The 27,517-nt window shown below is 36.1% G+C and overlaps 3 protein-coding genes across 4 annotated transcripts; 1 reads left to right on the top strand and 2 right to left on the bottom strand.

Moving 5' to 3' along the window:
- Positions 1–1,606: 1,606 nt before the first annotated feature.
- LOC114745599 (probable trehalase) lies at positions 1,607–5,833 on the bottom strand. Of its 2 annotated transcripts, none has more exons than XM_028933754.1 (12): positions 5,550–5,833; positions 4,927–5,443; positions 4,579–4,698; positions 4,079–4,194; positions 3,835–3,935; positions 3,647–3,756; positions 3,440–3,512; positions 3,189–3,353; positions 3,005–3,092; positions 2,323–2,422; positions 2,024–2,237; positions 1,607–1,920 (listed from the first exon to the last, which is right to left on the bottom strand). In XM_028933754.1, exons 1-12 carry the CDS (start codon positions 5,569–5,571, stop codon positions 1,801–1,803), a joined length of 1,746 nt encoding a protein of 581 aa, XP_028789587.1. In that variant the 5' UTR covers positions 5,572–5,833; the 3' UTR covers positions 1,607–1,800. The 2 variants fall into 2 exon arrangements, with proteins under 2 accessions (XP_028789587.1, XP_028789588.1); XM_028933755.1 differs by having other exon boundaries at positions 5,559–5,833.
- Positions 5,834–7,913: 2,080 nt separating this feature from the next.
- Positions 7,914–12,674, top strand: LOC114745600 (uncharacterized). Its single transcript, XM_028933756.1, has 2 exons — positions 7,914–9,468; positions 12,494–12,674. Exons 1-2 carry the CDS (start codon positions 8,827–8,829, stop codon positions 12,629–12,631), a joined length of 780 nt encoding a protein of 259 aa, XP_028789589.1. The 5' UTR covers positions 7,914–8,826; the 3' UTR covers positions 12,632–12,674.
- Positions 12,675–14,411: 1,737 nt separating this feature from the next.
- On the bottom strand, positions 14,412–18,869 carry LOC114745598 (probable trehalase). The gene is made up of 11 exons (XM_028933753.1): positions 18,261–18,869; positions 17,746–17,865; positions 17,164–17,279; positions 16,928–17,028; positions 16,733–16,842; positions 16,202–16,274; positions 15,958–16,122; positions 15,786–15,873; positions 15,322–15,421; positions 15,033–15,246; positions 14,412–14,838 (listed from the first exon to the last, which is right to left on the bottom strand). Exons 1-11 carry the CDS (start codon positions 18,860–18,862, stop codon positions 14,749–14,751), a joined length of 1,779 nt encoding a protein of 592 aa, XP_028789586.1. The 5' UTR covers positions 18,863–18,869; the 3' UTR covers positions 14,412–14,748.
- Positions 18,870–27,517: the final 8,648 nt, after the last annotated feature.

The following is a 27,517-nucleotide window of genomic DNA, read 5'->3' as shown; positions in this document are numbered from 1 at the left end:
TAATTGTTCTTAACTAACTTTAACTGTTTTTTGATCAACGTACTTCGGTTATTTGTCTCTTATAATAAGGAACGGAGGGAGTATAAGATTTAGAGCAATTTATATTATAAATTAAATATTATATTTAGTAGTGTTAGGAGGTAGTATAACAACAACCAACAACTAATTATTTTATAGTAACTTTTTCCAAATCAAGAATCAGAAACTTTTACCCGTCAAAAAATTAAATTCTTCATGACTTTTACCTAAATGATATGGTACTCCATTTATTACCCTTGAGTATAATTAAGGAGTACAAGATAATGAGGGGTATTTTAAGTTTATATATAATATACGCATATAACCTCTCCCAGTCGCTAAAAGTTGCTTTCTCTTTATTTTTTATTTTTTGTCTCCTGCTTGTAAACACAAACCCATCTGATATATATATATACATATATATATATATATATATATAAAGCCATTTTTATAGCAATCCCAATCATCAATCATATCCTGAGCTTTGCTTTGGGTTGATTAGTTTGCCAACTTTATTTGACCAGTTTGGAATCAAGAGGACGATTAAATTCCATGAATCAATCAAGTTGCTTAAAAAATTGCATATATGGGGAATGGGATATGCCATTTACTTGCCACTCACTCATTCTATATAGGGTGGCTGTATGTGTATCCTATAGTGTAAAGACTCTTCAACATTTGGTTTGTATTAATTATAATTTGTGATTGGGAGTGTGGCGTCATTTGAATGCTACAATTCTCCAATGATTGCCTCTCTTTTTCTTTTGTTTTTGGGTCGAATCTTAGAGGACCCGCATCCTTAGATTTAGAGCTTAAAGCTTTTCCAGTTTCTTAAATGACTCATTAAATATCATTCAGTGATACTAATCATCCTTCCACCTCTTCTTCCCTTGTGATTTGTTTATCATATTCTTCCTCGTTTCATGATTCATCTGACAATTGTTGATTGGTAAGACGGGGTTGGACGCATCTATCTCCACCAGAAAATGGACAAAAGAAAAGAGAAAGAAAAAGCAAGGGTATGAGTAATTGAAATTAAAAAACATATATAAAGGAGAGGAGCCTAACAATCGCATTAAATAATTAAAAGAATCCAAATTTGTTTCCAAAGATTTCAATTTCATCCATGTCATATGCGGTAGTGTTTTGCAGAGCAAAAAAAAGTGAGAGAGCCTAGATACTGCCCCAACGGGGATCACGCCATTTTTCTACTGTACTGCACAAGATCATGATAGAGACCCACCATTACCACTCTAGCTTTAGAACCTAAGCTTAAGTATGTGTGTGCCTATATATATATATATTCACTTAAATAGTGCCTTCCTAGTTCCTTCGATGATCTTTTCACTGAAGCACCAGAAACAGAAATACTTTCCGCCTTATTATAGATTTGTTTTCTTTAATATGAAACAACTTTCTGAATTCTGAACATTCATTTAATTTTTTTTGGGAAGTGGTGTTAAAGACAGCACTTGGTCTGGCTGTAGTGTGTTAAGCCAGAGACTTAAAAATGGAAGGGGACGATATAGTGTTGTGAAAACTACGTAGCACTCGGTGTTTAGTGATTCTGTGAAAGTTACAAGTATGATCACTAAGGGACCAAAACAGTGCCCATCCTTACCAAAACACAAGAGACGTAGCTTGGTCTATTTTGCATCTTTAATCATCCACAACCTTATTATAAGGAGCTAAGGAATTAGGACAGAGCTTCAATTATATTGCATAGTAGCTAGCATGAGCGTAATCAAAACAAGACAAGCAGAATAGAATGTTTGGTCAGTTTCAATTGCCAATGTTGTCAATTTCTGAGGAAATCAATGAACAGTCAATATCGCGATCTTGAGGCCATCCAAACTCCTCCAAGAAAGCAAGCACCACTCCATTTGACCACCCAAAACCAGTCTGCATTGCATCCAAATCCCAATCAAACATTTGAAATAGTTCTCTTGAACCCAAAGCAAAATTTAAGATTTTGAGTTTTCTGTATATATATGGATACACATACCTGGGGCACATATAGTCCACCACCTCCAAACTCTCCACAATGCTCCACATTATATTTTTCATGCATCACACCTGTTTTCTTGTAGGCCATATAGTTGGTTGTGATCCATCTCCTTGCAATTTCTTCCCCCAGGGAAGCTGCTTCTTTCAACCCAGATTTCACCAGACCTTCAACTATCATATGTTGAATTTGGGGCCAGCCATTTGGGAAGTCCCTGTATTAACAAAGTCTCAACAGTCATAACCTTAACATGCGAGAACCTTAATCTTTGATGCTGTCCTAAGTTCTAACTAACTTACCATTGTTGTCCTGAATTTGTCAAAGATGTCGCAACCCCAGCAGCACGAACCAGCCCACAGGTTTTGAGACTTTCAACAACGCTACCCACGATCGAAGAATCTTAAGAAATATATTTTTAAACAAAGGGTAAGCCAATGTTCTTGCAATTCTATGACCTTATTTTGTGATTCCCTTCCCAGAAAGTTATTATCCTTTGCCTTCATCTTCTCACATTTTTCAAACATCTCATTTTAGTAAAACACCAGAACGAATATATAGACAACATGAGTTACCCCATCTCGCCATAAGTTCAATTAAAGCAATCATCATCTTTGGTTGAATCTATTCTCCTTTATTGTCCTGTCCCTTCATATCTTTTCACTTTTGTATCCAACGTCTCATTTAACGCAACGGCAGAAAAAGCAAAGGTTGAAAACATCTTCAACATCAAGACCTCTTGTTTTTATGATATGCTAATCTAAAAGACTGAAACTGTTCTTCACTCATTTGCGAGACTCAAATGTCCATTCTGTGTTTGTTAAAATTTGGCATGCAAGGTCAGTAACCAAAATGACATTCTATAAAAAATGACATGATGGGGATAACAATGTCGAGTCAAGTCTTAAAGCCGTTCTTAATTTATCTCAACCATACAATGGAGAATATGTAGTACAAAATTCAGTCACATGAAATCAAATTTACCTGAGTAAAATGGTTCCATCCATAAAGGAGCAAAGTTGGAAGCAAATACATTGTGATTCTGCTGCTGATCTTCCCAGACTTGAACTCCCTAGAAGTACAAAAAGTACAACTCAGAAGAATTACAGAGGGTAGAGAAATCACACAATGACAGATGTGTCCATGCAAAATCAGATTGACGAAATACCTGGCATGTACTATTTGTGAGCCAGTAATCAAGCCATTGTTTCATGTTTGCGTTCCAGAAAACAGAGTTGAGTGCCTTCTTTCTACTATCAGAAAGTTGCAGGAAGTGCTGAGCAGTGCTATTATCTCCAGTAACTTTTGCAAAAAATGCAATATTAAGTTCCATCTGAACAAACATGCATCACAGCATAAATCAGGCGGTTAAAAACCATAGATGCAGGATTTTGTTTTACTCATTGGTCTAAGACATACCCCAAGAATAAATGCATTTAGGTCAACAGGTATTACAGAAGTTGCAGCCACTGATGTAAATTCTAACGGATCTCTGCACCAAAAACAGCATCACAATCACATGATTGTTCGCAATTTGCATCATTTAGTAAGCTATGAGTAGAACTGACCACTTTGAAGGTTACATGTGAGCCTCATAAACACTGTGAAATACAATAGAGCAATTACCTCAACCATCTTGTGCTGAAATCCCATCCTGATTCACAAGTTGAAGCCACTTCATGGTAAAAGTGTTGTTTTTCTGAAGCATCCGAGAACTTGGAAGCAAATCTCTTGTCCTGCACCATGCAATAGCCATAAGTTGCAATTCTAATTCCATGCCATTTATAAGCCAGTCCCAAAACAGTAAGGCATACCTTTACTGAACCCTCTGGCCTGGGTTTATTCCACATTGCATAGTAACGATTTAAGGTGTGAGTACAACCTTGAGGGTCCACAATGGTCACCGTATGTATTTCTACAAGATAAATAAAAGGTAAAACCAAAAAGTTTGAGGCAAGCCAAATAAAGAAAAATTTTATATCATAAAACATGGTTCAATCACCCATAATGAACCATGAAGTCCAGCATTTGAGGCATAAGTTGTGCTCATTATAATACCTGAATTCCAAAACTCATACTCTTTCCTCAGTGCAGGAAGCGATCTTTTGACCAGCTCTATATCACCAGTGGCATTGTAGATCTCATAAATCATAGCACTTAAAAGGGGAGGCTGGCTGCAAAAATCCAAAACAAAATTGTAGATGTAGTTGCTATCACCATATGAATGCATTTCAAAATATACATACGAACATGACGTTAGCGTAAAATGAACACAGTAAAAGTCATGCCGCAATATATTCTTTTCAAACCTTCCCACCATATTATTTTAAGATAATGAAACTGTATAATAAAACAACAAAGAAAGTATTCGTCATTTTCTTTACGTTGCTAAACTATTAGCATACAATTCAAGGAGAGGTTGAATAATTCCAGTATGAATCAGTCTGAAAACACTGGTTCAGCATATGAGACACAAACAGTCCTCTGGCATTACACTCTTAAGGTTCCATGAAGCACAAACAGCAGAAAAACAAGAAGAGCGGATGGGAAAATGATACCTCCTGTGGGTGTAGTAGGCTCTTGCACCATTAGGCACAAACCCGTATTCTTCTATCAAAGAAATAAGATTAGTCATCATTCCAGTGGCTGTCTTGTACATTTTACTCACCAGTAAGCCCCTGCACCTCAAAGTATAAAGAATAATGATCCTTTTTGACAATTTCGTACCCAAATGGCAATGTCCAAGAGATATACTGAAAAGATCTAGCTAAACCAAATCTAAAGTTGCTTTGGTATGATATGGAGATTTCTTCAAGATTTAGTGGAACGTAGACTTGAAAAGCTAAAAAGTATCTTGTTTGGTTTCAGTTTTCTGCTAATGTAACATCAAAGCTAATAAACAAAACCTGATTATCCAGTAGGAATCCCAGTAATAAACCTCACGAAAGCGTGAACCAGGGATGATGAAAGAAGCAGGCAGAGGAAGAAGAGTATGCAAATGGGGATGACTTTTGACCCTACTTGAAACTCTGCGACTCAAGTTCTTCCAAAGGGAATGGACTTTCAATGCCCATGCCCTCACCTCTGGATGCTCAACTTTGGGCAAGAATCCCTCTGGCTCTTCCACGTAATCCTCTGGTTCGTAGTACTCCATATCGTCATCTGCTCCATCCAAGTATTTTTCTATAAAATCATTCAACTCTTTTGCTGGTACAAAGCCATTTGCAGACCTAGCAAGCTTATCAAATGCCTCCTCTGTCTCAGACAAGCTGAACTTCAACGACATGTCAACGTAGTTTTTTGGGTCGACGTTAGATCTGCCAAAGGTGTTAACTGCTGTTTCTTGGAGGCGTTCGAGAAAGGAGACGAGAGGGATTGAGGGTTTCACAAGCCCTGGGTCCAAAGGGGAAGCTGATGAAGATTCTGTGACAGCCATAGAAAATGTTAGCGAGCACAGTAGATGAAGTTGAAAACATGATTTGTGAGGGAAGGGAAAAAATGGAATAGAGAATCCGCCATTACTGGCAACCTGCGATACCTGAAGCAGACATGATATAGGAATGCAGAGTCAGAGCAGAATCACAGTTTCACGAAGCCTTGTTGGAAAATTACCAACCTTCTTCACGGCGCTGTGTACCTCTGCTCTCCACTCTCTTTAAACTCGGCTCGTCCAACATAGGACGTCAAGAGTAATAAATTTATGTTTGGGTCAATTTTCTGACTGATATTGTATAATTTTTTTCTTGGAAGAATCGAAGTTTCACAGGAGCTAGCTACCAACTCGAACTCATGTCCATGTGCGTTTCAGCCAAAGCTTACAAGGAGACACGGTGAACCAGCGATATTGTATAGTTTTTTAACTTGAAGGTTTTAAGGAAATCAATAAACTGTTCTGTTCAGATTCACGAGCGGCTTTCAAGTACAAAAACTTTTTGCCCCCTGCACAAGTGCATGGGTTCTGACTTTGACAACCATTGGAAGTTGATAGCCAACAAAATCGACATCTAACTAACTTTGAATAATGCTGAGGCATTTACCCCTTAAATTTTAGGAAAAAATAATCATTTGGTCTTTCTATTTGTGGTTCGGTTATTATATCTCAACCCTTCGATCTTTGAATGTTAGACGCATCTCAATCCCATGAATTTTGATTCCATTGAATCTCACTCTAATCTTTATAATTTTTACTATTTAAAGTGTTCGTCTTTGCATTTTAGAAAATAAAATTATAAGAACCAAATTTTTTTTAAAAAAAGGTAGGGATTTATGTTTTAAATGGTTAAAGTATATGTATTGAGTTGTATCAAATTAAAATTTAAAAATTGAATTACAATCAAGTTAAAATTATAGGGATATAAAGTTTTACCAAGTTAAAATTTAAAAAATGAGTTATAATTAAGGCAGAGTTATAAGAACCAAATAATTATTTTTTTAAAAAATTTAATTCACAGCAATTTAGTTAGTCTCAATTCATTGGGTTAAAGAATGATAGAAATGAAGATGTTTCAAGTTTTTTTTAAAAAATTATGGAATTGACTTGTTATGAGTGAAAAAAGTTTATAGAGATTGAATTGCTGTTAAATTTATAAAACTGAACTGATTATGATTTGATGATTGAAGAAATGTTCGATGAAGCAGATGAAAATTCTATGATATTCACAGAAATTGTGATCAGAGGAATAGAGAGTCGGCCATTGTTGGCGCCTGCAGAGACAACACTTGTCTGCAAACTAGCATCTTACCGTGCATTCTGACATCTCTCCGTCTTCGTGAGAGCGACCCATCGCTCCGACAAAGTGAGCGCCCCTCTTCGCTCCATCAAGTGAGTGCCTTTACAATCACTGTCACAGGCCATCTTCACCGTGCTTCCTGCTCTCTCCTCTACACCTTCTCTCACCCGTGTTTCGCCTTAACCCCAGCTTCTTAGCAACTCAATGAAAAGCCCCTACGTTAGGGCTTTTCACTGTAGCTATCATCTTCGTCTCTAAATTCTCCCGATCCCTTCTCCCTTCTTTTTCCACCTTAAGTGCTCTGTTCCACCTTTGTTTCAGTGTCGTTGCAAGACCTCAAGCTAAGGCTTCTTTCGAGTATTGCTGTTTGTTAGTTCGCAGTGGGTTGCTGAACAACTCATTTCTCTTCCGCACAATGGAGGTAGTAATGGAGGATAGGAATGAATGTGAACTCGATTGGGAGGATGAAGACTGCAAGAAGGGGGGATTCTCACTGGTAGGGAAGCTGGTTTCCTCCAAGCAAGTGAACCTTCCAACTTTTCGGAAAATGATTGTGCGTATCTGGAGATTGAAAGGTAAGGTTGAAATTAGTGATTCTAAGGACAATGCCTTTGTGTTTCATTTTAGTATAAAAGAGGATTATGAACGGATCTTACGAGATAGTCCTTGGGCTTTTGATGGGTATCTATTGAATTTTCAACCTTGGGAACCTTTCTTGACGATAAAGGAAGTCTTAATGAATAGGTGTATGTATTGGGTTCAAATCCATAATATCCCGAGGGCAGCAATGACTAAGAAGAATATTGTAAAGATGGGAAGTAGAATAGGCGAGGTTGTCTGTTTTGAAGATCCAAGACCAGATGACTGCCATATCCGTAGCTTTGTTCGTATTAGAATTGAAGTGGATCTGTCAAAGCCTTTAGTAGCTGGTTTCTGGGTACCACGGCCTAACCTGGACTAGGTATGGGCATACACTAGATTTGAAAAACTCCAAAATTTCTGTTATAACTGTGGAAAGGTGGGGCATGAGCATAGGATTTGTGAACACCAAAAAGTCATGTCAGAGGAAGAACCATCTCAACCGATGTATACCGCAGATTTAAAGGTGAATCCGTTAAGGGCAGTGGCACCGATAATCATGATTTGAGAGGGTAAATGTGACTCAGTACAGATGGGGACAGCACGCGAATCCTCATCTTCAAAGAAGAGTGTGAATGTCACTGGTGTACAGGTAAGCTTTGGTGGAGATAGTAGTATAGGAGTGATAGGGGCAAAACAATCGATATGGCAGGAAGGTGTGGGGAGTGTAAATAGCCCTGTTGGTAAATCTACTGAAGGGAAAATTGATGATGATAATGAGCCGATGTTGGATCTAGACATGGATGAGGTAAACATCCCACCAAAACATCTGAAAAAAGGAAAAGCTAAAGGGGAGTCCACTCCAAAGGATTGTAGAAGGGCCTTGTTCAACAATGGGCCCTTAAAAATAAATGAACCAAAGCGAGCAGAACCTAAAAAGGCATTGGAAATTACTGCAGTTGCTAGAAAAGACTTTGTTGACGGAAAAGAAGGCAAAATTGATATGGGGGCACCTATTAAAGAGGCTAAATCCTACAGACCAGAACCCAGTGTGCTGTATATTGTTGAATTGCCTGAGGATAGTGAGGAAGGATATACAAATATGCCACAGCAAGGCCTACTACAGATAACATATGAAGGGACTTTAGTAGAAAAGATGGAAAAGGTTAACCTCAAAAGAGCTCTAGATGAAACATGGGAGTCATCATTATCAAAAAAAGCAAGGGTTGAAGTTGCAAATCAGTTTGAGAAAGCTGCGGAAATATTCCAGAACAAAGAAAATGAAAAACCATTTGTTATAGGAAGGAACTCACCTCCAAAAATAAGAAATAAAAAAGGCAAGAAATCTATTGAAGTGAGTGAGGGTAACTTGGTAGAAGTTCCAGTGCTGGAAGCAATCTCTACAAATATTTTTGAAGGAATGGAAAAACAAGATTCAAGATGTGATTCGACAATAGTAGGGCTTGGTGGTCAGCCTCAAATGGCCACCAAGTCGCCATGAGTATTTTAAGCTGGAACTGTCAGGGATTGGGGTCGTCCCTGACAGGCAAGAACTTGCAGTTCTTGTGTTCTAAGTTTAGACCTTCTCTAGTTTTTCTGATGGAAACTAGAGTCAAGATGGAAAAAATTGAGAAATGGCGCAGGCGACTAAATTTTCAGAACAAGATTTATGTGGAACTAGTAGGAATAGGAGGTGGCTTGGCAGTATGGTGGAATGATGATCTACAACTGAATTTTATCAAATCAGATAAAAACATGATCTACTTGAAGGTTCTCAAAGGTTTGGAGATGGAGTTTGGCTTTCTAACATTAGTTTATGGACCTCCCAAAGAGCAAGACCGAAGAAAGTGGTGGGGAAGACTGAAGAACCTTAATCCTGGGAATGCTGTACCTTGGTTATGCTGTGGAGATTTCAATGACCTGCTGTTTGATTTTGAGAAAGAAGGGGAAAACACTAGAGATTTAAACTCGTTGACTGAATTTCAGAACTTCATGACTCAATGTGACATGGAGGACTTGGGGGCCAAAGGCTTGGCTTTCACATGGTCAAACAAGAGACTCAATGAGGCAAACGTGAAAGAAAGACTAGATCGGGCAGTCTGCAACACTTTTTGGAGAGAGAAGCATCAAAATGCGCAGGTATGTAATCTGGAACCGTTAGGCTCTGATCACTCGCCAATCCTTCTGCATTTGAATTTTTCTGGTATAAAAGGCCCAAAAGAATTTCGTTTTGAATTGAACTGGATTGAGCATAAAGATTACCAGAAGCTTATTGAGTCTAATTGGAATAGGGATAAGCAGGTGACTAGTGGTGTGGTTCATGCTTTTAATTCAAACCTAAATAGAGTTAGGAAAATCCTGACTAAATGGAGCAAGATTGAATTTCCTAATAACCAAAAGCTACTTGCAACTCTTCTGGAAGACTTCAGGAATTGTTATGAAGGGGTTTGGAATGAGGATTCTGCAGGTAAGGCTAGTGAGTTAGCTAACCAAATTGAGGCCATTTGGGGGAGGGAAGAAAAATACTGGTTTCAACGATCTAGAATTAATTGGCTAAATTGGGGGGATGAAAATTCTAGATTTTTTCACAATATTACAGCCCAACACAGAAGAAGAAATAAAGTGGTTTGCTTAAAAAATGATGCTGGAAATTGGGTAGATGACCAATCAGAGATTAACTCCTGCTTTTCCAACTTTTATGAAAACCTGTTTGCTGGTTCGGGACCTCGCAATTTAGATCTAGTCCTTTCCTATGTGAAAGCTGTGGTTTCTGAAGCTGATAACTTAGGATTAATGGCTCCTATTTTGGATGAGGAAATAAAAAGAGCTGCTTTTGATTTGGGGGGCTTAAAAGCACCTGGCCCCGATGGTTTTCCTGGACTCTTCTACCACCACTCTTGGGAAATAATAGGCCCCCAGATCTGTCAATTGGTTAGAGAGTTATTTGAGAATGATGCTGATTTGCAAAACCTAAACTCTACCAATTTGGTGCTAATTCCTAAGATTGACTCTCCTGATTCTGTTGGTCACTTCCGACCTATTAGCTTGTGTAATTTCAGTTATAACGTGTTCTCTAAACTGCTTTCCAACAGAGTTAAACCCATCCTAAAAAAAGTAATCTCTGAGCAACAGCGTGCTTTTGTTCCTGGTAGAATGATTCAAGACAATATTTTTATTGTGCATGAGGCTTTCCATTTCCTTAAAAATAGAAAAGGTAATGTACATGAAGTTGCTGTAAAACTCGACATGAATAAAGCCTACAATAGGGTTGAATGGGATTTCTTAGAAGCTGTCCTTCATAAAATGAATTTTCACCCTATTTGGATCAAACATGTCATGAAATGTGTCTCTACTGTGGAGTTTGACTTGAGAGTCGAGGGAAGAACTATCCACAAGCTTGTCCCTAAGTGTGGTTTAAGACAGGGGGATCCTATCTCCCCATATCTTTTCATCCTTGTCGCTGATGTCCTATCTAGAATGGTTAATGAGCATGTGAATAGAGGAGATTTGCAAGGTATCCACCTAGCTAAGGCTTGCCCGGTGCTCTCTCACTGCCTCTTTGCAGATGACTCTATCTTCTTCTTTAGAGCTACCAAAAAAAATTGCAATGTCTTCACCAGTGTTCTTGATAAGTATTGTAGGGCCTCAGGACAAAGAATAAATTTAGATAAATCCTGTATTTTTGTGTCACCCAATGCTCCTGAAGAGGCGGGGGTCATGATTAGCCAAGCTCCCCTGGTCATTACCTAGGACTCCCTATTCTTTGGGGTAGATCCAAAGTAGAGGCTGGCTTTTGTTAGGGATAAGGTGAGAAAAAAAGTGCTAGGGTGGAATAAAAATTTTTTATCTCAAGCTGGAAGGGAAACCTTGATCAAATCTGTTGCTAATGCCATCCCAACTTACTCCATGTCTTGCTTCCAATTTCCTAAACAAACCTGTATGGAGCTAGACAAAATCATTGTGAATTTTTGGTGGGGAGGGGATGACTCTAGGAGGAAAATTCATTGGAGAGCTTGGAATCATTTAGTTAAAAAGAAGAAAGATGGGGGAATGGGCTTTAAAGACTTTCAGGCCTTTAATTTGGCTCTTTTAGGTAAACAATGTTGGAGGATCATGACAGAACCAAATGAATTTTGGGTTCGAATCCTTAAAGGCATCTACTTCCTCAATTCTTCTTTTTGGAAGGCCGGAAAAGGTTCAAGGGCCTCTTGGGCTTGGAATAGTCTTCTTGAAGGGAGGAATGTCTTAAAAGATAATATCATGTGGCAGATTGGCGACGGTGAGCTTATCAATGTGTGGGATGATCCTTGGGTTCCTTCCTTAACTGATTTTTGTCTACCTAAACTAAATGTGCCTGATGATCAGAAGAACTTAACTGTTTCTAATCTAATTGTGGATGGTAAATGGTGCTTGGATACAATCATTCTCCTTGAACAAATTAAAGACTGCATTTCTGCTGTTGACTTACCTTATTTTCGTGTGAGGGATAATCTGATTTGGTTAAGAAATGCAAGTGGCAAATATTCTGTTAAGCATGGGTACCAATGGTTGCAACAATTAGAGCTGCAAAAATTGGAAATGGGACCCAGCATTTCACAACCTCTTGATAAGGATCTTTGGCTAATGATCTGGTCCTTAAAGGTGCAACCAAAAGTGAAACATTTTCTTTGGAGAGCTTGCTCCAAAGCTCTCCCAACTAAAGCAGCACTTTGGAAGAGGCATTGTGGGGTGACGCCTTTTTGTGCCCATTGTGATTCTCATCCTGAAACTATTGAACATTGTTTGCTTCTTTGTGATTGGGCTAAGCGTGTGTGGTTTGCTTCTCCTCTTTCTTTAACAGTGCATGATCTGAATGTGACTAGTTTTGTGAATTGGTTGTTTCAAATGTTAAAAAACCTAAAGATGGATGATTTAGCTCAATCCCTTCTTGGTTACCTTTGCTGGTATATATGGAAAACTAGATGCAATGAAGTCTTTGCTTTCAAAGCTCCTGACATTGTTTGGCTCATTAATTCTGCAACTAATAGTGTGCATGAATTTTGGACTTCTAGGAATCTGTTTAATTGCAATAATAGAAATATTGATCAAGCTGCTCCCATCAACCATTGGACTCCACCCAATTCTGATTCTTTGAAAATGAATACTGATGGTGCGTTTAATGCAGATAATGGTAGTGGCGGAACTGGTTACATCCTACGCAATTCAAATGGGCAAGTGGTGGATCTCTATTGCAAACCTTGTGCGGTGTCTTCAGCATTCCAAGCAGAAGCACATGCACTTCATGAAGCAGCTTTTAAGGTAAAAGATAGAGACCTGGGACCAGTGATTTTTGAATCTGATTGCCAGCCATTTGTTTATCCTGTGAAAGGCCAGAATTCTTGTCCTGAATGGCAAGCCACAAGGATTGTTGAGGATTTAAGATTGTTTTTTAGTAATGACCTTTCCTTGTCCCTTACTTTTGCTCCTAAATCTTGTAACTTGGCAGCAGATTGGCTGGCCAAAACTGGATGCAAGGGGATGCGCCCTTTAGGTTGGGATTTAAATCCCCCATCCCCTTTTTTGGGTGTGTTACTTTCTGACACTAAACATTGTAAGCAGGGTATAGGTTAACCTTGCTTTGACTTTTGAAGTTGTATATACAAGTATAATATTTCCGTCCAAAAAAAAAACTAGCATCTTACCGTTGTATGGACGTCAGAAGGAATAAATTTATGTTGTCTGTTAAAGTTTAAGTGCACCATTTTTATAACGGGTGAGGTATAAATTTGTTTTAAAAATTTTCATTTAGGAATAATATATTGTTCCAATGTCTTTTGAGTTTTTTTTTAAAGATCTAATATTACTTAGAAAGTGTTAAAATAGAATAATAGTACCCTTTATTATTAAAAACATTAATAATCAATGTTAATATTTTAATGGTTAATGTTAGTTTTTAAACTGGATTAAACATCATTGCTGTATTTTAAAACTTCTAGATACATTGAATCCAAAAAAAAAAGAACTTTCGGGATAATATTATTAGTCTTGACTCTTGAGTAAAAACTTTTAGAACAAATTTACATCTTAACTTTTTTTATAATTCTTTCACTTATATATAAATTAATGTTATTCTATAATACTAAGTATACTTTTTCTTCTTTTTTTTTTTTTTGAAAAAGTCACTATATGATTAAAAAAAACATAATTATTATATTCTCTTTTATCATATTTCGTCACACATTCTCTTTTATCTTTTTTCTCATTTATTATAAAAGCATATTTGAACAAAAAACTATATTTCTAACTGATTTATTATTTCTAACTAATTTTAACTAATACTAGTTCGTTATTTGTGAATTAGTTATTTAAAATTTATAATAAAAACTGGAGGGAGCACGAGGACTTTGATGTATTCCAAGGAATAGGTATGCCACAAACACACACATCATACTACCACTTAATAATTCATCATTACAACCCAATCCAAACATGACGAAACTTTCCAAGGTATGCAAGGATGCGCATCCACCACTAATCATCACTTTCTAACTCTGCACTCAAACCACAATCACAGGCAAAATTCGGTTTGGATTTCTCAACCTAGTTCTCCACAATGACACTTTTATTTACTTATGGCTAAAATCTATAAAATTTTTCTAAACTTTAGGTCAATTATATATAACTTGTCTAACGTTTTGAAATTTACAGCTAACCTTCTTGAAATTTTAATTTTTTTCCGCCAAACCCTCTATCTTTATTTTTGGCATTTTGTTATTAAGTTTGACAAAACTATTACATGAGATTAATGGGAATGACACGACATCTGATATGAATTAAGAAATTTAAGCTATAATATCCAAAATTTCACTAAATTTTAGGTTACTTACATATAATCCCTGACATTTTAAAATTTAACATTAAACCACTTGCAGTTAACTCCCCCCCCCCCCCCTCATTTAATGCTCGACTGAAGCAGCTCAAGCAAGTTCACTACTATCGCATGATCAATTGATCCTATCATCTTCTTCATATGTTACATTATTAATATTTTTTGTTTTCTCTTTGTATGAAAAATAATATTTTTTTTATGTTTAAAACTCAAATGAGAAGAATGATAACATATATCATTTATCAATGTAAACTTTTAAACAAACTGAAAGAGCATGCTTTTATTTTGATTACAATTTGTTTATGCACTAACCTCTGCATTGTGGAAACCTTGTACAATAACCAAACAAAGAAAGAAGAAATTTAGATATAATAACAACTTATAATGGAATAAAAATTGGCAAGTGAAGAAGGCAGGGAGTCACTCAAAACTTCTTATTGCCTCCATTTTCCTTTAAAATAAAAAATAATTATTAACATAACTTATGTTCTAGTGACTCAATGAAGCCTGCTTTAATGCGCGCTTATCTTCAATTGCCATTGCCAGTACTTTTAATCTGAGCAGTCAATATTAAGATCTCGAGGCCATCCAAAATCCTCCAAGAGAGCAAGCACCACTCCGTTGGACCATCCAAAACCAGTCTGCATTGCAATAAATCCCAATCAAACATTTCAAAACTCTCCATCAAATCAAAAGCAAAGTTCGTGGGTGACTAAGTGGGCTAGAACTTAGCTTCAAAACTTAGATATAAACAAGGGATAACCAACCCAATTAAATATCTTATTGGACATCCCACAGTCTCAATCTGAGACCTAAAATCCCATATTACACATACCTGAGGCACATATTCACCCCCACCTCCAAACTTCCCACAATGCTCCACATTATATTTTTCATGCATCAGCCCTGATTTCTTATAGGCAATATAGTTGGTTGTGATCCATCTCCTTGCAATTTCTTCAGCTAACGAGGCTGCTTCTTTCAACCCAGATTTCATCAGACCCTGTACCATCATATGTTGAAGTGGGGGCCAGCCATTTGGGAAATCCCTGCAAACAAAGTCCAACCAGTCAGAACATTAACACGAACCTTAATCTCTAGTGCTGTCCCAAGTTATAGCATACCATTGTTGGCCAGAATTCGTCAAAGAGGTTGCAATTCCGGCAGCACGAAGCAGCCCACTAGTTTTGAGGCTTTCAACAACGCTACTCGCAACTGAAGAGTCTTCAGAAATATGAAACATCGTAAGCAGCAACTTAAGCACAGTGTCTTGTAGTTGTATATTTCCAAAGCCCAGCTAAAATAAACATCTAAAGCCTAACCTACAGTCTCCACTAATTTACTATTTCTCCAAACATATTACTAGCCTGTCTTTCTTTCTCTTGAGCATTTATTGTTAGCATTCGGAACCATTTGATAGTTTGTTTTGACATGTCCCAGCAATTGATGACAACCGTTGGTGAGAATGAACAAAGGGGAGCATAGCTAAGAGTCACAGTCTTGCAAAGTAGAAAATTCAACTGGGTCCTGTCTCAAAGTTTAAAATGATAACAATGGCCTAAACATCCAGTCGACGAATCAAATTTACCTGAGTAAAATGGTTCCATCCACAATGGGACAAAATTGGAAGCAAACACATTGTGATTCTGCTGGCGAGCATCCCAGACTTGAGCTTCCTACAAGGATAAAAAAGGATGAGTCAGCAGAGTTGCAGTAAGCATAATGACAAACGTGTATATGCAGCAGTAGATAGAACATACCTGACATGTAGTACTTGTGAGCCAGTAATCAAGCCACTGTTTCATGTTTGTGTTCCAAAAAACAGAGTTGAAAGCCTTCTTTCTAGAATCAGCTAGTTGCAGGAAGTGCTGAGCAGTACTATTATCTCCGGTAACTTTAGCAAAATATGCAATATTAAGTTCCATCTGAACAACCATGCATCACAACACAAATCAGGCCCAGACCAAAGTTTTCGTTCAATTTAGTCATTGGTCTAAAACATACCCCAAGTATATAAGCATTTAGGTCAACAGGTATTACTGCTGTTGTAGCCAATGTGGTAAAATCTGACGGATCTCTGCACCAAAACAGCATCATGTTCACATGATTGTTTGTGTCATTTATCACCGGTAACAACTATTTGAAGAAGGTATTACCTTTGATGCTTAATATAAGAGAAATAAAACTAATTTGAAAACATTAAGAAAATTAGTTAAGTTGGTTATTTGTAACAAATGTGCGTTGGCCCTCCTAAACTATCATCTTTAATCTTGTATATTGGAACTATCCTTTGGTGGGAACCTCTTACAATTAATAAAGATATTTTGAAGAAAAATTATAGATTTAGGAGATAGAATAGATCGAGATCTTGTATCTAGGATCAAATTCAATCTCCAATTAGTTCTTATATTAAGAACTAGTTGTAGTAACATGTTGCAACTAGCATTATGAGGTGCCATCACTACATACATCTCAGAATCTAGGCTTGTATCAGGCTGACTTTTTGTGACAGATGTATTCTGACAAATATTCTACCTCATCCATCTCGTACTAAAATCCCATCCTGATTCAGCAGCTGAAGCCACTTCACGGTAAAAGTGCTGCTTTTCTGAAACATTCAAAAGCTTGGAAGCAAATGCCTTGTCCTGCACCAAGGGATTTCCAACAGTTACGCACCAATTCCATTTCACTGATAATCCAGTTCAAAATAAAGTAACGCATGTCATGTACGTTTGTTGAAGACTCTGGCCTAGGTTTATTCCACATTGCATAATAACGATTTAAGGTGTGAGCACAACCTTGGACATCCACAATGGTCACCCTATGTATGTCTGCAAGATAATTAAAAAGAAAAAAAACCATGAATTTTGGATAAAAAAAGAAAAATTTATATCACAAACTATAATCCAATCACAGATAATAAACTATCAAGTCCAGGAGCTGAAGCACCAGTTGTGCTATGATACCTGAATTCCAAAATTCATATTCCTTCAATAGCGCAGGAAGCGATCTCTTGACCAATTCTATATCATCGGTGCTATTGTAAATCTCATAAATCATAGAACTTAAAAGGGGAGGTTGGCTGCAAAAATCATAATGAAGCTTGTAGTTGTTATTTCCTCTTGTGGGGAAAGAATTATAAGAAAACGAATACGTTTCGATACATACAATCTGAAAATAACATTAGGTAAAATGAATGCACAGTAAAAATCATTACCCAACTTATCCACCGAATTATTTTAAGATTACAAGACTACATAATGAACCAGTAAAATAATTATCATTATTTACTTTACTTAACTATTAGCGTATAATTGAACGAATGGTAGAATAAACCCATTAAAAATTAGCATGCAAATACATGTTCAGCATCTACAACATCCTAAAATGAACTCCAGGTTTGGATTTTTACCACTCAACAACATATAATGATTTCGAAAGCGAATATGAAAAAAATTTAACTACATAGAAATTTGCAATCCTCTGAAATTACTTTCCAGATCAACAACAAACAAGAACAGCAAGAAGAGTAAATGGGATAACAATACCTTCTGTTGGTGTAGTAGGCTCTTGCACCATTAAGCACAAATCCATATTCCTCTATTAAAGAAATAAGATTAGTGACGATTCCCGTGGCTGTCTTGTACATTTTGCTAGCCAGTAAGCCCCTGCATCTCAGAGCATAAGCAATGATCCTTGAGACAATTTCAACCAAATGTTGATGAGATAAGAAAGTAATGAACAAAATGAATACCTTTTTACTTAAAAGAAACTAGCGAAATTTATATAGTTACGCTTGGTATGAAATGGAGATTTCTCCAAGCTCCTCGGGAAAGTAGACTTGGAAAGATAAATAGTTTTCTTCGGGATCCAATTTTCAGAAAATTTAAGTAACATAGTTCAAAATACAGTGATGGTAATTCATTTTTCCCAGAGTATTTCGTTTAATATTTGATTTGATCTCACTTTTTAGTTTTTACAGATTCCCAAGGTTTTTTTTTTTCCTGGGATTGAATTAGGAGGGCAAATCCTTACAGAATAAAAACTTAGACGATAAAGAAACCTGATTATCCAGTAGGAATCCCAGTAATAAACCTCGTGAAAGCGTGAGCCAGGAATGATGAAAGAAGCAGGCAGAGGAAGAAGAGTATGCAAATGGGGATGGCTTTTGACCCCACTCGACACTCTGCGACTCAGGTTTTTCCAAAGGGAATGGACCTTCAGTGCCCATGCCCTCACCTCTGGATCATCAACTTTTGGCAGGAATCCCTCTGGCTCTTCTACATAATCCTCTGGTTCGTAGTATACCACGTCGTCCCCTGCACCATCAAAGTATCTTTCTATAAAACCATTCAACTCGTCGGCTGGTACGGAGCCATTAGCAGACCTAGCAAGTTTATCAAATGCCTCCTCGGTCTCCGACAAGCTGAACTTCAAGGGCAAATCCACGTATGTTTTCGGATCGAATTTAGATTTTCCCACAGTGGCTAAAGCGGTTTCCTGTACGCGTTCGAGGAAGGAGACAAGTGGGGTTGAGGGCTTCACGAGGTCAGGGTCCAAAGAACAAGCGGGTGAAGATTCTGCGACAGCCACAATGATTGCTAGTGAGCATAGTAGATGAAGTTGAAAATTTTGTCTGCGAAAAAAGAATAGAAGGTCAGCCATTGTTGGGGGCAAACCTGCGATGCGAGGAGCAGGCATGTTTAACGACTTGAAGAGTCAGAGAAGCGTCTCAATTCTGCGAAGCCGCCAATTGGCTTCTTCCTTGAAAACTCCCAACGTCCCTCTCTTCAATGCTGTGTCCGTGTGTCGTGTCCTTACTGTCTGTTTCCTTCCATTTGTCTAATGTTCATTGGCTACTGCTCTTTATTTCCGAATGAAAAAGCTTTTGCCTTGGCGCTTGCAGCAGATGGTTCTTCACGCATGCAAGACCAGTTAAGTGCATTATTGTTTAATGACTCTTTTGAGGAGGCCAGGTTAAATAATGGGAGAATCGCATTCGTGCAAAGGGATTGGTACGCGTTAGTTATGTCTTTAATTAATTGAAATTAAATTCTTCCGTGCAATTACTAAAATAACCTTTTTTTAAAAAAAAAAGGAAAGAAACTCACGAATGTCGTCAAAGATGAGGGTAACTGTGGTCATGGGTTTGAAAATGAACATTTGTTCCCCCAAAATATTTTTTGCTATTAAACAAGCAAGGCTTTTTACTTTTCCTATGTATAGTCATTTTTTTTAACTAAAAACAATCATATTTAACATATTATTGAATACTAAATTTAAACATTTCTTTCAATAAAAATTCAAGCATTTGATTATACAACTAGTTTCTAGAATATTAACAAGTTGTAATTTAAATTTTGATTTGATTTTACAACTTATTCTCTGAATATTGATAAGTTATTATTCAGATTCTAACAAGATCATTTGAGTGATTTTTAAATATTGACGAGTTGAAATTCGGATTTTAGCAATTTGGATTTTGATAAAATTTCTCAAGGGACTTTTAGACAACACTATTCACAACTCATTCATTGAATATTGACAAATTGTTCTTTGAATTTTGACAACTTTACTATGAAAAATTGACAAAAATTCTTTCGCAACCAACAACTTCCATAGAAAGACTTGGAAACTAAATTATAATATGTGTGTGTATTATTTTATAAGATAACCAAGTGGTTTTGTTTATTGAATGGTGAAAAGTGTTTTTGGCAAGCCAATGGATCACAAATTCAAATACCCTTTACCACTTTAGCATTGTCGACCACAGTTGACCCGGCCCGATGGCGGCCTCCTTCAACAGTGGTTTCAGTGGTGACGGTGGCGACTGTGAAGTGTTTTGTACTCTTGTTTTTGTTTTTGTTTTCACAAAAACAAGGCCATTTTGGTGATTACATTGCAAAATTTTATTTTGATCGAGGATCTTGGATTTGCAATGACATTTGAGAATTGTTGGGACCCTTCTTTTTTTTTTTTGGTTACAAGAAACGGGATCGAACCCGTACACACACCCCACACACACCCATACCACTAGGCTAAACGGCCGGTGGTTGTTGGAGCCCCTCATTTTGTTAACTGTATTGAAGGACCTTGAATGAGATACTCTCTTAAATAAGTATTGGTGAAATTTTAGAGATATATTCTAGTTTTGGTGAAGTGCCGAGAGTCAATTTATCTAAATTTTTTATTTACCAAAAAAATATTGGAGAGATTTGATGGCAATAACTTAACTTACACTGCATGTTTTTTTTTTGTATTAGTTTTTCGAAATGTTTATTTTACAAGTAATTGTAACTTGTCACATATCCCATGTGAAATCACATAAGCTAATATTCAGGAGACGTCCGCGTAATGCACAAGCTAGTTACCGAATATACACCTATGCAATGCACAGGGTCAGCATTCTAGTCAAATTACACTGTTTGTTATAACTTATGAACTGTACAGTAATACTACCTCCGTTCCTAATTATAAGACTCAGTTGACTTATTTGAGGAGATTAAGGAAGTACGTTAAGTTAGTTATTTGTAATAAATAAGTATTGTCATTCCTAAAATATTCTTGCTAATTAAGTGTATTGGCTAGAACTATCATTATTAGAAGAACTATCTTGGAAAAAAAATACATAAATATGAGAGACAAAATGGATTGGGGTCTTATAATTAGGACCAAACAAAAAGTCAAACGGGATCTTATATTAAGGACCGGAGGTAGTATCAACTTTTTTATATTTATGATTAATAATTTATGAAAGTCATCATTGTATTCCCTATATTTTCACTAACCACGTGCATGTTTGGTTTTAGAGTAAAATATACAGATGCTCCTATATTTTATCTTCACCATGGATTTTTATTTTTATTTTTAAAACCTATTATGTTTTTCAGATTCCACTCTCCTCCACCCTAACCTTTAATTAATTGCTAAGTTACATATTTTAAACTACAATATCCCAATTTAAACATAGATACTATTATTTAAGATTCATTTATTAAAAAAATATTTTAATTTCTGTGTTTTAAATTTTTTAATGATAACTTAAATTTCCAATTCATTTAAGCTTATTTATTTTGTAATCTTTATTTTTTAATGTTTAAATATATAATTCAGCTAAACTAATATTTCAAAAAAATAGGATTTAATGTAATAAGACATAAATTAATCAATATAATTAATGCTTTTTTTTAAATCTTATTAATTTTTATACAATAATTTTTGAAAAACATATTTATTTAAATATCGCCCTACTTAATTATTCAAATTTCTTTAAATTTTGGGGGAGAGAACAGAATTCGATTAGGAGGGTAAACTGATAATTTTTAAATTTTCAACATAATGACAAATAATAAATTAAGTATTTTAGAATTTCTAACGAAATATTCTTAGTGTTAAACATTGGCTAAAGTGCATTTTACTCTTGATTTTATATTGATTTTGGAGCAAAATAATACAAGAGTGACATGTGAGTTATAAAAAAAAATCACTTGCAAGGGGAAAAAAACAACGAAGTTTTTTTTTTTTTTTACCAGAGAACACCTAAGTTAATCTTCTGAATCCACAAGATTTATGGGTCGGGTCAGTTCGTCAAGGGCCATGGGATGCCCGATTATTCCGGATCCATTATGAGACATACTATCTACAAGTGCAAAACATGCCAAACCCTCCGCCTGATTTTTTTCAGGTACATGTAATTTTTTTTAGATATATTGGAGAATATCTTCGAGTCAGAATTTGAATTTTGATTTATTACGTTATGAAAACTAATTTCTTTGACCCAACCTGCTAGTGACCCTCCGTCTGGTTGTATGTCAGACTTTCCTGCAGAATTTGCGAATCCTTTTCTCGTTATGTTGGCAGATTTTTCTATTGTGTTTTTTGGACCTAACCCAATTCACATATTAAAAGGATTCTTAAAAAATTTCAATTCCCTAAAATACCATTGACACCGACTACCTAATTAATTAGTTAATTTTATGTATATATGCAGTCGCAATAATAACCAAGTAAATCTAACTCTCTGGTAAAAAAAAGAAGAAAAAAAGACAATAAAATACCCTCAAAATTACTAAATGACAACTTATGGTAGGTAAATTTTAAAATCCCAATTTAGACCCCAGGTACCATTTTGGAATTTTTAAATCTTGTAAAATGACAACATTGTCCTTACTGTTAGTGACTACTTCCATATAGCTATTGACTACACAAGCGTAGTAAATCGCATTACTAGAGTAATCAATAGTTTAGCAAGAGTAGTCATCAGAATTTCAAAATAAATGTAGTCAATAGCTAAAAAAGAGTAGTCAATACATAAGAAAAAGTAGTCACTAGAACTCCCCTGACCAGTCACCGGAGTTCTGGTAATGTGTCATTAGAGTTTAAAAATACATGTAGTCAATAGCTAAAAAAGAATAGTCAATATATAAAAAAGAGTAGTCATCGGAACTCCAGCAACCGGTCACCGGAGCTCCGGTGGTTGGTCGCCGGCAGGGTCACCGGCGTCGGAGCTCCAGCGGCCGAAATTACTGATGTGGCAGTATTTAAAAAAAAAATAAAGGGCATTTGTGTAATTTTATAAAATTTGAAAATTTCAAAATGGTATTTGGGGTCTGAATTGCAATTTTAAAATTTACCTACCATCTTTTGTCATTTAGCAATTCTGAGGGTATTTTAGTGTCTTTTTCCCAAAAAAAAACGTAAATCTAACAAAACTGGGGGAAAAAAAATCTTAGGCTCATCGGAATATTTGATACATATAATCCTCATAAAATAATATAAGAAGATTCCAACGCTCTAGACTAGAATAATAAAACTGAACTTCATAGGAAAAACACAAAGCACAATGGCACGATGAGCAAAACAGGTGTTGAGATGTGTTGTTACTCAGCCTCATTCAAACTTGAAGCCAGAATAATTTTATTTTCTACCACAATGGAGCTCACTGGCAGGTTTGCCCTAATAGAAGACAGGTTATATTACTCGCGGGGGGTACTCTGTTTTACTGGTGGTAAAATGCATCCCCACAACACAGACTCGCTCACCAAGATATCCAAATCTAAAGGCATATCCTTGCCCTCTCACCGAATATACATATACACATGCATGCGTGTGTATCCTTAGTATAGAATGTTTGGAAGTTAGGCATCAAATAAAACACAAGTGTCCGAAATGGGGATAATATATTTAATTAAAAAGGGGGGGAAAAAAAAACAAGAAAAGTTCAAGAAACCAAGATAGACTAGAAATGGCGTGGCAGTGAAAGATTATAATTCTAGTAGAGGCAAATGAGTTTTCATAAAGTTATTCGGTTAAGTGCCTAATGTTATGTTTAGTACGAAACATTAGAAAAAAAAGTAGAAATTATGATTGAGATTGAAAGAAGTATGTTAAAAGAGTTTTTAGTATAAATAATTGCTTATTACTTGAGATTGGACAAATTCATACACGTGGGATTGAGGAATACCATAAGAGGAAGTAGTATTCTTCAATTCCACCTATATGGGATTTCTTAATCCCATATAACAAGAAATTACTTATACTAAATACTCTTTAATGATATTTTTAATCCTAATCATAATTCTTATCTCTCATTTTCAATGTTTCATGACAAACAGGACCTAAGTGGTTTATTTGTCTTTAGGCAGTAAATAAAGAAGCAGAGCACAGACAACAGCAGTCCTGGGATTCCGGACGCAGGAGTAGGGACCAGGGAAGCCCAAGACAGCGACTAAAAGCAGAAATTCAGCTTCCTGGTTGACCGAAAAAGCTAACTCGAATTAATATTCCCATTCACTCTCACTATTTTGCTGATTTCAAAGCAAACTCAAACTTAACTCCGGCAAATCCTACCTCCCTCCCACTACCGAGAAACCTCTTATAATCCGTGCGAAAGAAGAATTCTCCGTGAGTATGAAGTTGAGCAAGTGAAACTAGATCATGGAAACTCCTACGTCTTCAAGAAAGCAAGCCAAACATCTTCAGGAGCCCAAGGGTAGAGTTTTGAAGGAGAAGAGAGCAAAGCTTTATATTATCCGACGGTGCATAGTCATGCTTCTCTGTTGGAAGGAGAATGGAGATTAAGCAAACCGGTAAAACGCCCACTTACGTTTCTACTCTTCATCTAGTGTTATATTCAAGGGTCTAATAGTAGTTATAAAGCTGTAAAATAGTTCTGTCTAAAAAACTAGGACGCTGGAATTACACCTGCCAGAGAAGCTCTAAATGACGAATATGAAGGAAGAATTTACACCTAGCAATAGCAAGTGCATGGTAGCATCTTTTATCTCCTCTAACTCTTTCTGTTTCAGTAAGTGACGATTTCCTACCTAGCAAAGCAAACTACACATTCAAAGGTACAATATCGAGTGATTCACACACTTAAACACATGTAATAGGTTAAGCAAGGAAAGAGGCTTAGAATGAATCCTAAAAAAGCAAAGGGGATAAAGATATCAACTCATAATACAATCATATTGCATGCTCTAAATTTGCAACATCTTAGAGAAATACCTCCTCTCATCAGAGACATTCGCTTCCAAAATTCAGCAACTCCATAACCAGAGTAAAGGTTATTTTGCCCGACTACTTTTCCTAGGCTAATAATCAGAATAAAAGTCAACTTCTCCAAGAATTAACTTTCAATCTCAGGGCATATTCTGAAACTTTAGTCTATTTTGGGAACTGAGTTTTTGCCCACTTCTTTTTCAGCCTCCAACTGTTTCATATGCACACTTAGCACAAATATATAAAAAAGTACATGATCTAACATCCTGAGCCTCTAACTAAAACCATTTTTACCAGGTTACTCACTTTTCAATATGTTGTTGCGAGCAAAGTGAAGCTAACTAATCATAAGATAGATATGTTCCTATCATAAAAGGATATTCAATCACCAGAGTCAAATTGCTGGCCCAATAATTTGAAGTTAGTTTATTTTCCCACCACACTTTTGAAGCAACTCCAGCCAAACTTCTCGCCCCAGTTCTACTATAATTCTCACCATGGTTAGTATCACCATTTGAAAACCAGACCCAATGGCTTCAGGGGACAAATATAAGAGGGAAAAACAGCTTTTCATATTTCTCGTTAATAAATTCCTACCAGACTGGTGTTCGTCATCCCTAGTCAAATTCAAACTTCGCAAATTACACAAGTCCAATTCAAATAAATAAATCATGTCATATCATTCTATTCTAGTGACCTAGCCTAGCGAAAAGACTCCCCAAATTACGTAACATATGTCCACGTCCACATTTGAAGATAGATTAAAACGCGTAAAGTTCTAGAATTAGATTCATGAGACACAGACCCCACAAAAAAGTATAAAGAAAAAAAATTAATGATATAGAAGTTCCTTGCGCTGGCTCATGACATTGGTTCCAACCCAAGGCTGGATCAGGAAGGAAAGGTTCAGAAACAATCATGAAATCAAATGTATTAACTATAATGGAGAACGAATCGAATGATAGTCATGAATGTACATAGCAGCAACAATCATGAAATAAACGATTGATTCATTAAAGATACAAGATGATGATCCGCAGCGGTAATACGACGAAAATCAGGAATATCGACTTCATAATCACATGACAACACAGAATTGGATATATGCATGTATTTATAACTATAATTCACACTCCACCAGAAGATGAGCTTAGAATGAATGGACCCCTTACTTCTACATAAAAGGGAAAGACGTATACAGGAAGGAGGAGGTTGTCTCAAACGGGAAGGTCAGAAACGTCCTTGACCTGAGGACCAGTAGATTTGGCGGCGGAGGCGGAATTTTGGATCTCAACAGCATCGTCATCATCGGCATCACAGTCGGCATCATGGGTGGAGACGTTGACGCAGGAGAAGCGTTCCAGGGAGGAGAAGAAAGCCGACGAAAGTGTGGAACCCAACCAGAGAGTCATCTGATCGATCTTCTCCCTCGACATGATGCTGTTGTTGGTATTCTCCATCCTTCGCCACGGAATCAGATCGAAATTGATCCAATCTTCTTCGAAGCTAAGTTTTCTTGTGTCGGCCGAAAATGAAGCAAGATCTGGTGTGTACTAAATTAGTAAATTACTCCTTTGCCCAGGCCTGTCGTACTCATTCATTCCATTTTATCTTTCCCAACTCTTTCTTTTTTTTTTCCCCTCATTCCTGCCTCACCAACCAACTACTCATTCATCTCGTCCCATATTGGCGTCCGCTTCCTGCATTTTTTTAAAAATTAATCTTTTAATCTTTTTAGTCTTTTAACTTTTAACCATTTATAAGCTAACTTAGTGCAATTCAATTCTTAAATTTTTTACTTAATTAAAATTCAACCCTTATTTTTTTTCTCATTTTTCAGAAAATAATCCTTCTCCAACTCATAACTCAGTCATCTTTTGGCTGCCAAGTCACCATCCCTCATCTTCAAGACTTCAACCTCCCTCCTGAAACTTTTCTCGAGAAAAGATATGGAAAAAAAAAACCCTGCACGCCATAATAGCATTCTTAGCTAGAAAGGAAGACACCCATCACGCCTGTCTTAATTTGATTCCTTCTACTTAATTTAATGGAGTAAACAATTTAGAGCTGTTACGAGGAACAGACTCGACCAAGAAGTTCGACTGAAAAAAAAAGAGAAGGGGGTCACATGTCGGGTTTGGAACGCTGAGAAAACCGAAGATAATTTATACTACCTCGTATTATTAATATAAGACCTCGTTTGACTTTTATTTTGGTTTTAAATAAAAGATCTCAATTCACTTTGTCTTTTATATTTATCTATTTTTTTTTAAAATAGTCCTTGTAATAATAGTAGTTATAGTGAATGCACTTGATTAATAAGAATATTTTAAGGAAAGACAGTATATATTTATTACAAATAACTAATTTAATTAATTTACTTAAATTAGTCAACTAGTTTTTATATTAAGAACTAGTACATATTTACAGCTAACAAGCAATGGCAAACAAGGAACAATAGACCAATAGGCAAGTGATATGCGTATATGTATATTCTAAAATCATAAATATTCTTCTGATATTTAATATAAGACCTATTTAGTTAAATAGATTAAAAAATTTAGATAAGTTATTTAATTAGAATAAATATGATATTATTTTTATAAAATACTCTAATTATCTTTTTTAATATCCTCACTTTCCTTTGTTAAAAAGGTATCAATAAGAGTAATTTTAAAAATAATTAATAAATATAACTTAGAATCAAGATTTCCCCTAAGCTCATACATCAATAGTCTGAGGTAATTATTAATATTCCTTTTTATTATATATCTTTATTTATATTTATTAGTGATTTTTTATGATTATGGAAGATTA

This window comes from Neltuma alba, unplaced genomic scaffold, assembly GCF_004799145.2.
Source record: "Neltuma alba isolate B1F8T4 unplaced genomic scaffold, ASM479914v2 tig00004725_pilon, whole genome shotgun sequence".
NCBI lineage: Eukaryota > Viridiplantae > Streptophyta > Magnoliopsida > Fabales > Fabaceae > Neltuma > Neltuma alba.
The sequence above is the reverse complement of the archived record's forward strand: the minus strand, read 5'-3'. Positions and strand labels throughout refer to the sequence as shown.